Source organism: Mastigoproctus giganteus, chromosome 1, assembly GCF_048544385.1.
Source record: "Mastigoproctus giganteus isolate SK-2022 chromosome 1, ASM4854438v1, whole genome shotgun sequence".
Classification (NCBI taxonomy): domain Eukaryota; kingdom Metazoa; phylum Arthropoda; class Arachnida; order Uropygi; family Thelyphonidae; genus Mastigoproctus; species Mastigoproctus giganteus.
In genome coordinates this window covers 48,352,309-48,367,296 of record NC_143575.1, presented here as the reverse complement: position 1 = coordinate 48,367,296, position 14,988 = coordinate 48,352,309, and the positions used below count along the sequence as shown (strand labels likewise).

The following is a 14,988-nucleotide window of genomic DNA, read 5'->3' as shown; positions in this document are numbered from 1 at the left end:
AGTTTTGATGCTCGCGTGCCCATTGTAGGTGCTGTCGCCAGTGAACCATGGTTAGCATGGGCACTCAGAGCAGCTTGCAGCTATGCAGCCCCATTTTCAGCAGGGTTCAATGTGCTGTGTGTTGTGACACATTACTCCCATCACCAGCATTCCAATTACCGGCAGGTTGCGCTACAGTCGCCACGTACCATCCAGGAGAGCCCTCGCTCACCTTGAGCATTTATGAGCCATGGTCTTCCAAGACCTCGCCGGTGGTTCGTGGGTTCCCCCTCCTCGGACCACTTTTGGTAGGTAATAACCACCTGACCGGGAGCACCCCACCAGCCATGCTGTTTCAGATATGCTCTGACCCAGTCGTCTGGCCATTACAATTTGGCCTTTGTCAAACTCGCTTAAGTCCGCTGCCTTTTCCATCTGAAGAACAAGAGTAATACTGATTAACGGAGCTCAGTATCAGGTGATTTTTATACCATGTTCTGACCCACACATGTGCCATAATTCACCTACAGTTGCTTCAATTTGCATAACGCCTTGCTGGTCATAATGTTTTGGCTCATCGGTGTATATATCATTACAGTGGATATAATAAAATATGTAATTTTTTAATTATTATTTTCATTAATTTTATTTGTAAATTAATTTTAAACCAGGATTAAAAATCATCACAACAGCAAGTAAATATTTTCATAAGCACATAATGCACACAAAGATATTCTACAAAATTGTTTTAAAGCATATGGTAAAAATATTTTTTTAAAAGTTTTAAAATACAGTTAAGAATAAAACTAAGAATAAAAACTTTAAGGCTGACAGGTTTCAAGTAACAACCAGTTTTATCAGTAGCATTAATGTTCCATGTCATGATTTTGTAATGGAGCAATGAACAAATATAAAATTTTGTTTTAAACTGAGAAAAAGCTGCAAACAGAAATATATGAGATGTTAAAAACTGTTTATGTTAATATAATTAAACATTAAGTCATGCCAGTATGTTTGACAGGTATAAGCAGTTCAAAGACGGATATGAGAATGTTTGCGATGACCCGAGAAGCGAATGTTCATCAACCTCTCAAATTGAGGACAGAGTTGCAAAAGTTTGGGAAGTTGCGGCATGGAATCATCATTTGACGCTCAGAGTGATGAGTGAAGAACTGAATATGAATAAGGATATGTCTTCACAACAAGTGCAGAATGGGCAGGGGCATTGTCATGAAACAAGAACAAGCTGCCTTTCTCTCAAAATTGCATTCTGCAATTTTTGTCAAATTCCGCATGAAGATTTAGGGAAAAAGAAGGTCTGTGCAAATTTGTGCCACACAAACTCATGGATCAGCAGAAGCAACAAAAAAGAATCAAGGCAATCAATTTCCTCAACTGTATTGTCACTGGAATGAGTGTTGGGTATTTCAGTATGACCAAGAGACAAAGTATCAGAGCATGCATAGGACTACAAAATCATCACAAGGCCCAAAAAATTTTTGTTTACAGTAGTCCAGGATCAAGACAATATTGATCATGTTTTTCATCAAACAAGGTGGGATTTACAAGGAATCTGTACCTGAAAGGGAGAGAATCAATACTGCATTCTATATATAGGTGCTTAAAAAGACTACTGACGTGCATTTCCCAGGTGAGAATGAAATTTTGAGAGAAAGGCAGCTGGTTCTTGTTGCATAACAAAGCCCCTGCCAATTCTACACTTGTTGTGAAGACATTTCTAACAAAACATCATCACTTCACCCTGTTCTCCCAATCTAGCACCAGCAGACTTCTTCCTCTTTCCCAAAGTGAAAACTGCCCTCAAAAGAAAGATTTCAGGATGTTGAGGGCAATGAAAAATGTAACTAATGAACTAGACACCTAGTTCTGTAGTTCAGTAGACACCTACACAACCATTGAATTAGACACCTTTACTGACTATTTTCAGAAGCTTTTAGAATGGTTTTTGAGCTCTTTCAACTTTATTATTTTAGCATTAGCAAGGACACATGATGCAAGAAAACTAGTTTATATAGCATCAGGCAAAAAAAAAAAAAAAAAAACACACACACAACCTTTCTCATTTCACCCATCTATTCGGTCCAAATGTTTGTCTAGTTCTGCTTTGAATCTGTTTAAGCCATCAACTTCTACAACAGATGGAAGTTTGTTCCAGTAATCAACCACCTGCTGGCTAAAGGCAAATTTCCACACATCTATCCTACAACTGTATTTACTCAATTTGAATTTATACCCTCTCAGGCAATTATTCTGAGCAAGAGGAAGAATTCCATCAGCAATGAGCATGCTCAAACCATTCAAGGCTTTATACACCTCAATCAGATCACCTCACAGGTGCCTAGTCTCCAGACACTGTAATTTGCAAAACTTAAGCCTTTCTTTGTAAGAGAAACCCTTTGTTCCATTCACTAATCTTGTTACCCTTCTCTGTACTTGTTCCAACAGCTCTACATCTTTCTTAAAATGAGGCCTCCAGACCAGTATACAGTACTCAAAGTGTGACTTGACCATTGCCTTATACAAGGGGATAATCAACTCTTTATCCCTGCTAGACAAATTCCTGTATATCATTAACAGGACACCATGAGCAACTCTTGCAGACTGTCTGCACTGCTCAGAAAACTTCATATCTGCCTGCACAATTACCCCCAGGTCCTTTTCACTCTCTACCTCTGTCAGTGTAGTACCACACAGTCGATACGTTACTCTGGGGTTACTGCTTCCCATATGCAGTACTTTACATTTGTCAATGTTAAACTTCAGTTGCCACCTCTCAGCCCATCTACTAAACTTTTCTATATCCTGTTGCAGCAGCAGCAGCGTACTGTCATTAGTGTCATTAACAACCCTGCCGACCTTCGTATCATCTACAAACTTGGACATTAAGCCTGATATACCATCATCAATATCATTAATGAATACAGAAAACAACGATGGACCCAACACTAAATCCTGGGGGAAATCCACTAATAACATTAGTCCACGAAGAACAGTGTCCATTGATTACCACTCTATCTTTTCCCACTCAACCATCCCTTTATCCATAGCAGCAATTTGCCTCCAATGCCACACTGCTCCAATCTGTGCAGCAGTCTTCCATGTGCAACAGTATCAAAAGCCTTTCTAAGATTCAAATATGATATCAAAATTATTCTTTGCATCCAGTTCCTTTGTGACTACATCATAGTATCCAATCAAATTGGTCAGACAAGACTTCCCCTGAACAAACCCATGCTGTGTCCGAGCTATAACTGTCTACATGATCCTGCAATGCTTCTTTAACTAGTGCCTCCATTAATTTCCCTGGAACACTAACAGGTCTGTAATTGCCTGTGTCTCTCTTTGATCCTCCTTTGTGTATTGGGGTCACATTTGCACTTTTCCAGTAGATGGGTACCTCCCCTGAGTCCAAAGAAACTTTCAAATTATGGCTAAGGGTTTGTTTACTTCTTTTGCTGCCTCCTTTAATATAACTAGAGAGATTCCATTCACCCAAGTGCCTTTCTTATGTTTATCTTCAACAATTTCTCCTCCACTTTACTCTCAGTTATTACAAGATTATCTAGCTTACTGCCAGTTTAACACACCTCTGGCATTCCCCTCCCTGAATAACCTCTAATGTGTGAATGTAGATGCAAAATATTCATTTAGTTTGTTAGCTACCTGAGCAGGATCATCAACATTTGAACCATCAATATCAAGTGGACCAATCTAATTCATCCCCTTCCTTCTAGGGTTTACATAAATAAAGAACGCTTTGCTATTTTTCTTTGCATCCCTTGCCAAAGATTTCTCGTAATCTGTCTTCGCCTGCCTACCATCCTTTGTAACTTGGTTACAGATCAACTTATATCTATCATAGGCTTCTGTGTCACTCATTAATTTATATGTATCCCATGCATTTTTCTTCTCTGCCATATGTTCATCTGACATCCATTTAGGCCTAAACCTTGAACAATATTTCTTAGTTGGTATGTAAAGCCTAGTAGCTTCCAAGATAAGTTCTTTGAATGCTTCCCATTTTGAATTTGCTGTTGGTAACATCATCAGTTGGTCTCACCGTATAGAATTTAAATACTGTCTCAGACCACTGTAGTCACCTTCATGAAAGCAAAAACCCTTCCCTTTACCCCTGGTGGTAGTTACCTCTTTGAGTAAATCCAACTTCAGCACACTGTGATCACTGCCACCTAGTTCCTTTATCTGCAGATTCTTAATGCTTGAAGAATCACTACTGATAATCAGATCAAGAGTATTACTCCCTCTAGTTGCCCCAGAACATACTGCTGTAGAAAACAATCATCCAATAAAGCCACAAAAGCTTTGCTAGTGTGGGAGTGACCAATATACAAATTCCAGTCAATGTCTGGGAAATTAAAATACCTAATTATAAGACACTGTGACTTACTGGCACACTATTTCACTGCACAATTGCTCATTATACTGTAGTATTGATAATTTCTGACATTATCAGTAGAATTCTTAATTAAAAATTAAGAATTATACTTAGATAATCAGCTGTGAAGAACAAAGTCTACTAACAACAGTGAAACAACAGTTGACTGAATAGTAGTAGTAGTGGCATGTGATGCAAGAAAGCAAGTGTATGAGCTTATGCAGCATCAGCGAAAAAAAAAAAAAAAAAAAAAACACCATTCCCTCCAAATGCCTGTACGGTTCCTCCTTAAATTTATTCAATCTATCAACTTCCACAACGACAGATGGCAGTTTGTTTCAGCAATAAACCACCCGCTGGCTAAAAGCAAATTTCCGCACATCTATTCTACATCTGTCCTTTCTTAATTTGAATTTATGCCCCCTTAGGTTCGTAATCTGAACAAGTGGAAAGATCCCATCAGAATTCAGTGTGCTCAACCCATTCAAGGCCTTATACACCTCAATCAGATAACCGCGCAGGTGCCTAGTCTCCAGCCACTGCAATTTGCAGAACTTAAGCCTCTCTTGGTAAGAGGATCCCTTCATTCCGCTCGCCAATCTTGTTGCCCTTCTCTGTACACGCTCAAGTAAATCTACATCCTTCCTAAAATGAGGCCTCCGGACCTGTATGCAGTACTCAAGGTGTGGCCTGACCATTGCCTTATACAGAGGGACAATCACCTCCTTCTCCCTGCTAGCAAAATTCCTATATATCATGACAAAACCCCTTGACCTGCCCTGGCAGCCTGTCTGCATTGCCCAGAAAACTTCATATCTGACTGCACAATTACTCCCAGGTCTTTTTCATTTTCTACCACCTTAAGTGTAGTACCACACAGTTGGTACGTTTCTCTGGGGTTACTTCTACCCATATGCAGTACTTTGCATTTGTCAAGGTTAAATTTCAGTTGCCACTTCTTAGCGCATCTGCCCAAATTATCTAGATCCTGTTGCAGTAGCACACTGCCATTACTGTCATTAACAACCCTACCAACCTTTGTATCATCTGAAAACTTCGACATTAAGCCTGATATACCTTCATCAATATCATTGATAAATATACAAAACAACAGTGGACTCAACACCAAACCCTGTGGGACTCCACTAATAACATTAGTCCACGAAGAGCAGCACCCATTGATTACCACCCTCTGTCTTCTCCCACATAACCATCCTTTTATCCATTGTAGCAACTTACCCTTAATACCATTCTGCTCCAATTTGTATACAATAGTCTTCCATGCACAACAGTGTAAATTAAATAACATCAATTAAACTTGTAATCCAGCCATTAGAAAATTATAAACCAATTAAAACACTTCAAACTGAAACAATGACATGCAAGATCTGAAATAAAATCAAAAATAAATTAACATTAAATAACTAGGTCACTCTAGAAGTATTTTTTCTGACCTGTGATTTTATATCTACCACAAACCCTTAGTGTTCAACAAATGCCTGTCTATTGTTACATAAACTGAAGCATATGCAGATTACCTAAAACTTAGATTTTTTTTTTTTTTTTTTTAAGGACATACTTCTTCTGTTGCTAGATTAAAAAGATATGTCTTAAGGTTTAAACTGAAAGAAGTTAACTAAAGACCTGATGACAACATTAACCAGATGCTAACATCACAATGATTTTCAGTGATGGTGCATATAAGAAAATTTGCAGCTTCCCAAAGCAGTGTGTTTGTCAATGCCAAATTTGGGCTATATTATTTTATAGTGCTGGTAATTAAACTCTGTGACAATTAAGCACAGTTGAACTTGTTTATAATGGAGCACGCTTACAAAGAGTTCCCGGATACAATGAGTAAACTGAGATATTTTGTTTGGTCTCATTTAGTTCAGATATAATGAGCATGTCCCGGATATAACGTGGGAACATGCCGCCATATACAGCAAACCAAGTGCTTCTTGTCATCCTTTACAAACGAGAAGAAAGTTCCTATTTGTCCTTCAAAATAAAGTTTATAAAAATTGCCCGTGAAATCCGCTGTCTAGAACGATCAACATCAAACCAGTGAATGCTTCTAAGCTCTCTAAAGGTCTGCTTTTATCTACTCTGGAGCAACTAGCTATTGGTCATTTGCAAACCAATCAGCAAGATGTAAAACACACCCCGCTCCTTTTCTGACAACCAATCGCTGGCCACTGCTGAATAGATAAAAGCAGACCTCTGGAGAGCTTAGATGCATTCGTTGCTGTGACGCTGATCATTTCGGACAGTGGATTATGCAGAAAATTTTATAAATTGTCCTTTTAAGGACGAACTCTATTCTGACTTCTAAAGGACAGTAAGAGGAACTTGGTTTCAATCTCGGAGTCCAAAAATGTCGAAGAGGAAAGCATTATCGGTGAAGGAAAAAGCAGAAATTACTGAAGAACTGCAGACTGGTCAGAAGAACATAGTCTACTGTTTCAACACTGGAAAAATAGAGACGCAGTGTTGAAGGCCTGTGACAATGTAACAAATGCAACAAAGATGACATTGATCAAGCTCTGCTGAAATGGTTCACTGCACAAAGAAATGCTGGTTTACCCATGTGGAGCAATCTTAAAGGCTAAAGCAGAAGAATTTGCACAGCTTTTCAATTATGCAGGATTTTGTTGCTCAAATGGGTGGCTTGATCGTTTTAAGAATCGGCATAAAATCTGCTATGGCAAAATCAGTGGAGAGGCATCTGTAGTAGACATGGAGATAACGTCTATGTGGATGACGGATGTGTGGCTGCTTCATTCTCAAGGCTACAGTGATGATGATATCTACAATACGGATGAAGCTGGAATTTTCTATAATGTCACTCTTGACCAAACTTTGAAATTCCAGGGCGAAAAATGCATTGGAGGAAAGTTGTCGAAGAAAAGACTTATAGTGGCTATCTGAGTGAATATGTCTGGGACAGATAAAATAATGCTTCTAGTGATTGGAAAGTCTGCCAAACCAAGGTGCTTTAAGAATGTGAAGCAACTTACAGTGCTTATACGTCGCCTTTCTGTTTGCTTTATACGTTGAACAGAAAAGCTTGGATGACTTCAGATATTTTCACGGATTACCTTAAAAAGTGGGACAAAGATCTTCGTCCAGAAAAATGCAAAATTATACTTGTAGATAACTGTCCTGCACATCCACAGTAAGTTGAAAATCTAAGTCACATAATGCTCATTTGTTTGCCTCCAAACACTAGAGCAGTGCTTCAACCAATGGATCAAGGTGTGATCAGAAGTTTCAAAGCTCATGTTCATCGCAACTTGGTCCTTTTGCTCATTGACAGAATAGACAAGGGATAGTCAAGAAATGACAGAATTGAAACGAAAATCTCAGTTCTAGATACTATACACTTTATGAGCAATGCATCGGAATGCGTTTCACAAAGTTGCATTCAAAAATGTTTCAAGAAGGCTGGATTCCAGTCAATACAAGATAACGTTACCGATGAGGAAGATCACATTCCATTATCTGAGTGGTTGCAAAACAGGAGTCAGAGTATTTGAATCGACTTCCAAACATTGACAGTTGGGAGCTTGTAGATAATGACGTCGTAACTTCGGGAGCTCTTACAACAGAAGACACCATAGAAACTATCCGAGTAGCAGGTGAAGAAGTAGATGAAGAAAACTCCATTCAGTCTCCATCATATGGAGCAGCTGTTGACAGTGCAGAGAAACTTCAATGTTTTTTCGAAGCTACAGATGATACTGATGCAGAGGTATTCAGTACCTTACATCTGATCAGAAGGAAGTTGAGACAAAAGCAGAAGACCAGTTAAATGACCCTACATTCATTCCTGAAAATTGGATAATCACTTTTTGAAACAATTGGCCCTTTTTGGGGCCACAAATAATTTCCATACATAGGTTAATCTTTTACAGTTTGCAATTCACACTTCTATTGTTCCAAATCACCTAACCTGGGTATAGTGTGTACTCAGGATACAGTGAGCACATCTTGTGGTCCAGTGAAACTCGTTATAAACGAGTTCAAATGTATTTAAATTTCTTTACATGATTTGCTTTTACCCTATATGCTAAATTAATAATAAATGTTAAATTAATTATTACCAGAATAATGAAGCAATAGAAATCAAATATCACAAAAAATTACAACTTTCTCATGAAATCTGGACAGAATTGTATAAACCATGTAACCCTTGCACAAACTAACTCATCCATTGTGTGAAAGGTAAAAAAATATATGTCCATTAAAGTTCCTTCCATTATGATAGGAAATTAATCTATGCCTTTTTCACAGTGTAGAAGTACAGTGAGTATAACCAATATATCACATGTGAGGATGATAAATGTGATTCTTGCTTCTATATGAGCAGCATCTCTCAAACTGTGGCCCACAGATCTCGGGGGGGGGGGGGAGACTGTAGAAATAATCCAAGTATCCTCAAGTCAGTTTCACAGAACCATTTCTATAGATTTAATACAAATTACATAAAAATTGAATGATTTTAAACAATGATTAAAAAAAATTTCAGTTAATTCAGTCTGTTTATCTTTAATGGTTTTTGATATTAACTGATATGTAATGTTTTAACATTACATATCATTTTGTAATCGTGGGCACATCTTTCTTTCGTAAAAATGTTGTTTTTACAATAAAAAGTTGTTTGCCTGTATTATTTCTTCCCACAAGTACAGCTATTTTTATACAAAAACAAAAGATGAAATGTGAAATCACATTTCATCTGCGCATTATAGCCAAAGCAGCTTATGCGCCATCAAACCCCCATAACATTTCATAATGTGAAATCAGGTGACAGATGAAAATAATATAAGAATTACTTACATAATTCTAAATGAAGTTTAATAATTAAATCTTAAATTTTACGTATTCAATACAGCAGAAGTTATATGATCTTAGAAATAAATTAAGTAAATAAACTGAGAACTAATCTTATCCTTTTATATTTTTTTCAGAACAGCCTTTCAGTGATATTAACTTGGGACATCAAATGTTCTACTGTGAGTATTATAATTCCATGGCATTTACAGCAGTTGAAATTATGTTAGCTGCCAAACATACAGAAGGACAAGCTAGTTCCCAATTTACTAAGTTCTAAGTTCTATTACAATTCTAAAGTGAGAAAATGGACTGATTAAACTGATTTCATAATATTAGAATTATCAAATATATTATTCAATTAAAATCTCATCTGGTATTATTAGAATTGCAAGATTGGAGGAACAAAAGCAAAGTGATAACTTACTTTTGGCACTAGAGTCTACAACACATTCATTTTTATTAGCTGATTTATTTGAGGATGTGCTATTTTTACGAGATGGAGATCTTGGGAGATTGTTTCTTATCACTTTACACTCAAATCCCATGTCATCAATTTTGTCTGCTATTTGTTCTGCAGTTATCACAGATGGCTGAAACTGCACAAGTGCATTATTCTCTTGGAGGGATACTTGAATGTCAACAATACCAGGAACTGATGATATATTGCTTTCAATATTCTGTACACAAGATTTACATGTCATTCCTTTCACTTCTAGTAGAGCTGTTCTGATTGAACTTGAATTCTCTTTATGCAATGTTGCTTCAAAACCCATATCATTTATCACAGAAAGTATTACATCTGGTGAAGTAACATCTGGATTATATTCAACTGTTGCTAATTTTTCTTTTAGAGAAACAGTTATTTTAAGAATACCTGATTTAGTTTTAACTGTATCTTCAATATTTTGAACACAAGAATGGCAGGTCATTCCTCCAACATTAATTTTTACCATCACTGGAGAACTGGACACTGACTGGCTAGGAAGGGTGGCAATGAAACCCATATCATTAATCCTGTCCCTCAGGATTTCAGAAGTAATTTCATTACTGTAATAAATAATTCGTGCTAATTTGTCAGATAACAAAACTTTTATACTTTTAACTCCTGAGTAGGCTGAAAGATGTTCCTCAATGGTCCGAACACAGGAATGACAAGTCATTCCTTCCACCAAAATTGCAACTTCCTTAATGACAGGCTGAGGACCCTGACACCAAGCTTGAAAGCCCATATTTTCAATTTCTTCAATCAACAGTTCTTCAGTTATTATTTTGTCATCAAATGAAATAAGTGCATTTTTCTCCATCAATGATACCTATAGTGATATTCACAAAAAAAATTTTTAATAAATAAAAATATAAGATTATGCAAGATTTCAGTTTCAGAAAAAAAAGAAAAATTATTTCAAATCAAAAGAATTATTGTAATTAGCAACTATTAAAGGGAAAAAAAGGTTAATCTGCTTTATATATATCTGAAGGAATATTATAATACAATAAAAATATTTACTACAAATAATAATTATCAACAGCAAATACTGATGATAATTATAACAATATTATAGATCAAGATCTAAATGTGGATCCAGATCTCAATATAGATCCTTACAAATGATCTATATTATGTCAAGATGCTGCAGTTTGATATAAACAAGAGTATAAAAGTACCTTGTATATTATAAATAAAGTATAGTCTATGTATTACAGTACTTTTCAAAGTAACTAAATTTTATTAAATAACATTCACCAATCACAGGGTGTTGCATAGCCTTGGGTTCAATGGTAGAATAGCAGTGCACAAGCTCAATATCAGTCATCATGCAAATTGGTGTGTGATGTCATTCCAGAACTCTAAAACAGTGACAAAAGTTGCTGTGGAGGAATGAATGGTTTCATTCCGATGGACACAACAGGGTGTGGAGATCACCCAGAGAGCACTCCCTATCTCAGTGTATTATCTCATCAACTAGGAAGTTTGGTGAAGGTGGTCTGATCATATGTGGCAGTTTCAGCTGGTCTGGACTTAAGTCTGTTGGTTGTAGGGCCCAAAATCAGAAAGTTTTTTTTTTTTTTTTATGTAAACCCCAAACACGAGAGGTATTAGAACCTATATTACTAAATAATACCGTGCTTGGGTTGCAGGTTGAGAAGACGAAAGAAGATATTTGTTGACATTGAACTTGAACTTCTGTAGACTGTAATTTTCAGGAAATATGTATGAAGGAAGGTTGTTCAGGAAACGGCAGTTGAATGAATAAACGTGAAAGATGAAAAGGTGGTTCTGTGAGTTTGAAGTTGGGCAGTAAATGGATGTTGGCTGGTGGCAGCACGTGTTCGGACTGTTTTGAAAGAGAGAGCGGGAATTATAGAAGCCAATTCAGAAGAACAGTGCCCGTGGAAGTATCTGTAGAAGAGGCATGCAGCAGAAACAGTGCGTCTATGAGACAGCGAGTGGAGAGACTCTGTTAGAGATGAATCATTAATTAACCTAACTGCCCTCTTCTGAATGGAATCAAGAAGCCTGAGAGAGGTTTTGGGGGCACCACCCCAGATGTGGGAACAATATTCCATGGCAGGGCGGATTTGCGATTTATACAGATGAGCAGCTGTTTGGAAGAAAAGTAACGCCGAGAGCGAAAGAGAAAACCAAGTTTTTTAGATGCAGAGGAAGCAATATTTGTAATGTGCTTGTGCCAAGCGAGATTAGAAGTCAGGGTAATCCCCAAAAGAGATATATCATTTTGCCTAGAAATTGGAGTGTCACTAAAGATAAGCATAGGAGCAGAAGGATCCTTTTTGTGAGATATAAGACAAGACTGAGTTTTAGAAAGAGTTGAAATCAACTAAGTTGTCTTTGCCCCACTGAAGAATTACCTGAAGATCGACATTTTAAGAATTGATAGCAGATTTTCGAGAAGTTGAAGCTGACTATGTAGGGCAAGGTTTCTAAAAATGGAAAGTAGAATGCAATGTGCTATCATCGGCAAAACTTGGATAGGATTTCCAGTCAATAGAAGAAGGTCATTAATATACAAGAGGAAAAGAGTGGGGGAAAGAACTGAACCCTGGTGAACACCGGCATTAGTGGAGAAGTCAGAAGACAGAGAACCATTTACCATCACCCTCAGTGAGCGATCAGAGAGAAAACTGGATAACCAATTACAAAAAACGGCAAACCATAAGATGGAAGCTTGTTTAGAACACCTTTATGTCAAACATGATCGAAACCCTTTGAGATGTCAAGAGCAAGTACTTGAGTTTCACCGAACCTTTCCATTGAATTAGTCCATAAATTGGTAACATAAGCCAGAATATCACCATTGGATCGACACTGACGGAATCAATACTGGCGATCGTTGATCAGACGGAAGGTTTCTAGGAAGTTTAAGAGTTGGCGGTTAATTGATTTCTCCATTACTTTAGAAAGAGTAGAAGTAATTGCAATGGGACGATAATTGGATGGGAGGGATTTGTCACCCTTTTTAGGAACTGGCTGGATATGAGCAAATTTCCAAGCAGAAGGAAAAAACACCTTTGGAATAAGAAAGTGAAAAAAGGCGGCAAAGAAAATGAGTAAGTTCAGGAGCACAGGTTTTGGGAACAAGTGGAGAAATACCGTCGGGACCTGGAGCTTTCTTAGCATCAAGATTCGTCAAAATCCTTCTGATATCCTTTTGACGGAAGACCACAGGAGGTATTGAATGGAGCGTGTTGGGAATGGTGGGAGGTGTTTTACCAAGGTCATTAATGCATGAGTTGGAAGAAAAATGGGATGCTAACAGGTTAGCTTTATCCTTGGCTGAAGTGACAACAGAACCATTTTTTTTTTTTTTTTTTTGATTTGGTAGTTGTTGGCGCATCGGCTTCTGTGGCCATATTGCACCTCCCAAGGTTTTTGCAGTACTTTGATCCAAGCCCGAGGCGAGAATCAAACCCGCGACCTTTGGGTTGCAGGGCAGGTACTTTACCCACTCGGCTAGCCCAGTCGGCAACAGAAACCATCTGCTTTGGACAGAGGTGGGAGCAGAGATGAGCAAAAGTTGCGGCCAATAGCTTTGGCAAGAGACCAGAATGCTTGGCTGCCATTAGGGCAAGAAGAAAGTTTTCTACTCTTAGCCTGTTCAAACTCTAGTTTGGACTGATTAATAACTGCTTTTATAATTGTTTTGCGAGCTTTGGTGTAGGCAGAAAATGAAACGGAAGAATTAGAAACAAGCCAATTACGATATGCAACATTCTTCTCTTGAACAGCCTTAGCACATTTATTGGAAAATCAAGGTTTAGATACAGGACGAGATTTTAAAGTGGAGTTTGGGATAAAGGATTCCATTCCTGCAAGAATAATTTCACTGACACGATCTGAGCAAACGTTGACATCAGAAGTTTTCGAACAGTAATCCGACCAAGGAAAAGAAGAAAATAAACCTCGCAGGTCATCCCATTTTGCATTCTTGTAATGCCAACCTCGTGTTGTTTGGCATTGCATTCTTGTAATGCCAAACAACACAAGGCTGGGAATAGCCATGAGATAAAGGCTCCACTGGAGAAGAGACAGTCACCAAGTTGTGATCTGAAGTGCCAAAAAGACCTCTCACTTCAACCATGTACTTAGAAGGGTTGTTTGTGAGAAAAAGATCAAGCGTGTTGGCTGTATGATTAGGCTTGTCTGGTATTCTTGTAGGTAAATGAAAAATCTGTGCAAGGCCATTAGTAATTGCAAAAGCCTCAGCATCTCGACCAGCTGGGTCGGTGTGACTAAAAAACAGAAGCCAGCTGGAGTTGTGAACATTAAAATCACCAAGGAAAATTACCTCATTGTTAGGAAAGTTGGACTGGAGAAAGTCAAGTTGCAAAGAGAGGAAGTCAGAGAGCTCCAAGTGATTAGTGGAGTTGGGAGAACGGTTGAGACAACAGATGAATTTGACACAATGAGGTAGAGAGATTTTAAGCCAGAGAAGATCAAAGAGAGGAGATTCCAAATTGCCAAGTCTCTGACAGGGAATATCAGAATGGACATATGCACAAGTATCACCTTTGAGGCTAAAGGAATCATACAGCAAATGATTTGGGCATCTGAGATGAGCAGTAGTCGAATCAACCGATAACTGAGATTCTGTCAGAAAAAGTACATGGGGTTTGGCAGACTGCAAGTGGAAATGGACATTGTTGAGATTAGAATTGAGACCACATATATTTGTGAAATGAATTAGGAAGTGCTTGGGAAGTTTAGATCTTTTTGCAGATAAGCTTGCTCTATTAGTTTGACAATTCATGGAGTATTCAATAGTAAGAAAAAGTGGGCGGGACATGCTGTATGAAGTAATGAAATTTTTGGATATGGTGTACACGGTCCTTGAGGTTGTCACAGACATTCTCTCAGATATGCCAGACAAGCTGTTCTTGCTATCTGGGAGTCTAAAACGCTGATGGAACTGATATTCGGGTGACACTCAAGTCAAAGTGGACCCAATTTCGGCGAAGTCCGGAAGGTCTATGACAGCCAAATCCTCTGCTTGCACCTTCACGATGGTGGGACTGTTAGTACTCCTGGGTATAACCTTCATGCACAAGAACATGGTGGGTGACCACCTAGGCGTGAACCAACGTAAGCAGGGGTCGAGGTGTGGCGCCCACACCACATGGAGGAACGCCGCCCCTCTATGTTACCAGCAGTACTAGGTGGCAGATGACTCTTATCAACTGCTGAAATACCACCACTTTGCTTACTCGGTTCCACCTAGGTTCCACCACTTCAA

General features: G+C 38.2%; 1 protein-coding gene across 2 annotated transcripts in view; it reads right to left on the bottom strand.

The window, feature by feature from the left end:
- The window catches only part of ATP7 (copper-transporting ATPase 1), a 260,566-nt gene that overhangs the window by 224,924 nt on the left and 20,654 nt on the right, over positions 1 to 14,988 (bottom strand). For both annotated transcript variants that reach the window (XM_090372608.1, XM_090372616.1), the window contains exon 2: positions 9,660 to 10,548. In XM_090372608.1, the coding sequence (XP_090228734.1) occupies positions 9,660 to 10,548 (889 nt within the window). The remainder of the gene's footprint in view (positions 1 to 9,659; positions 10,549 to 14,988) is intronic.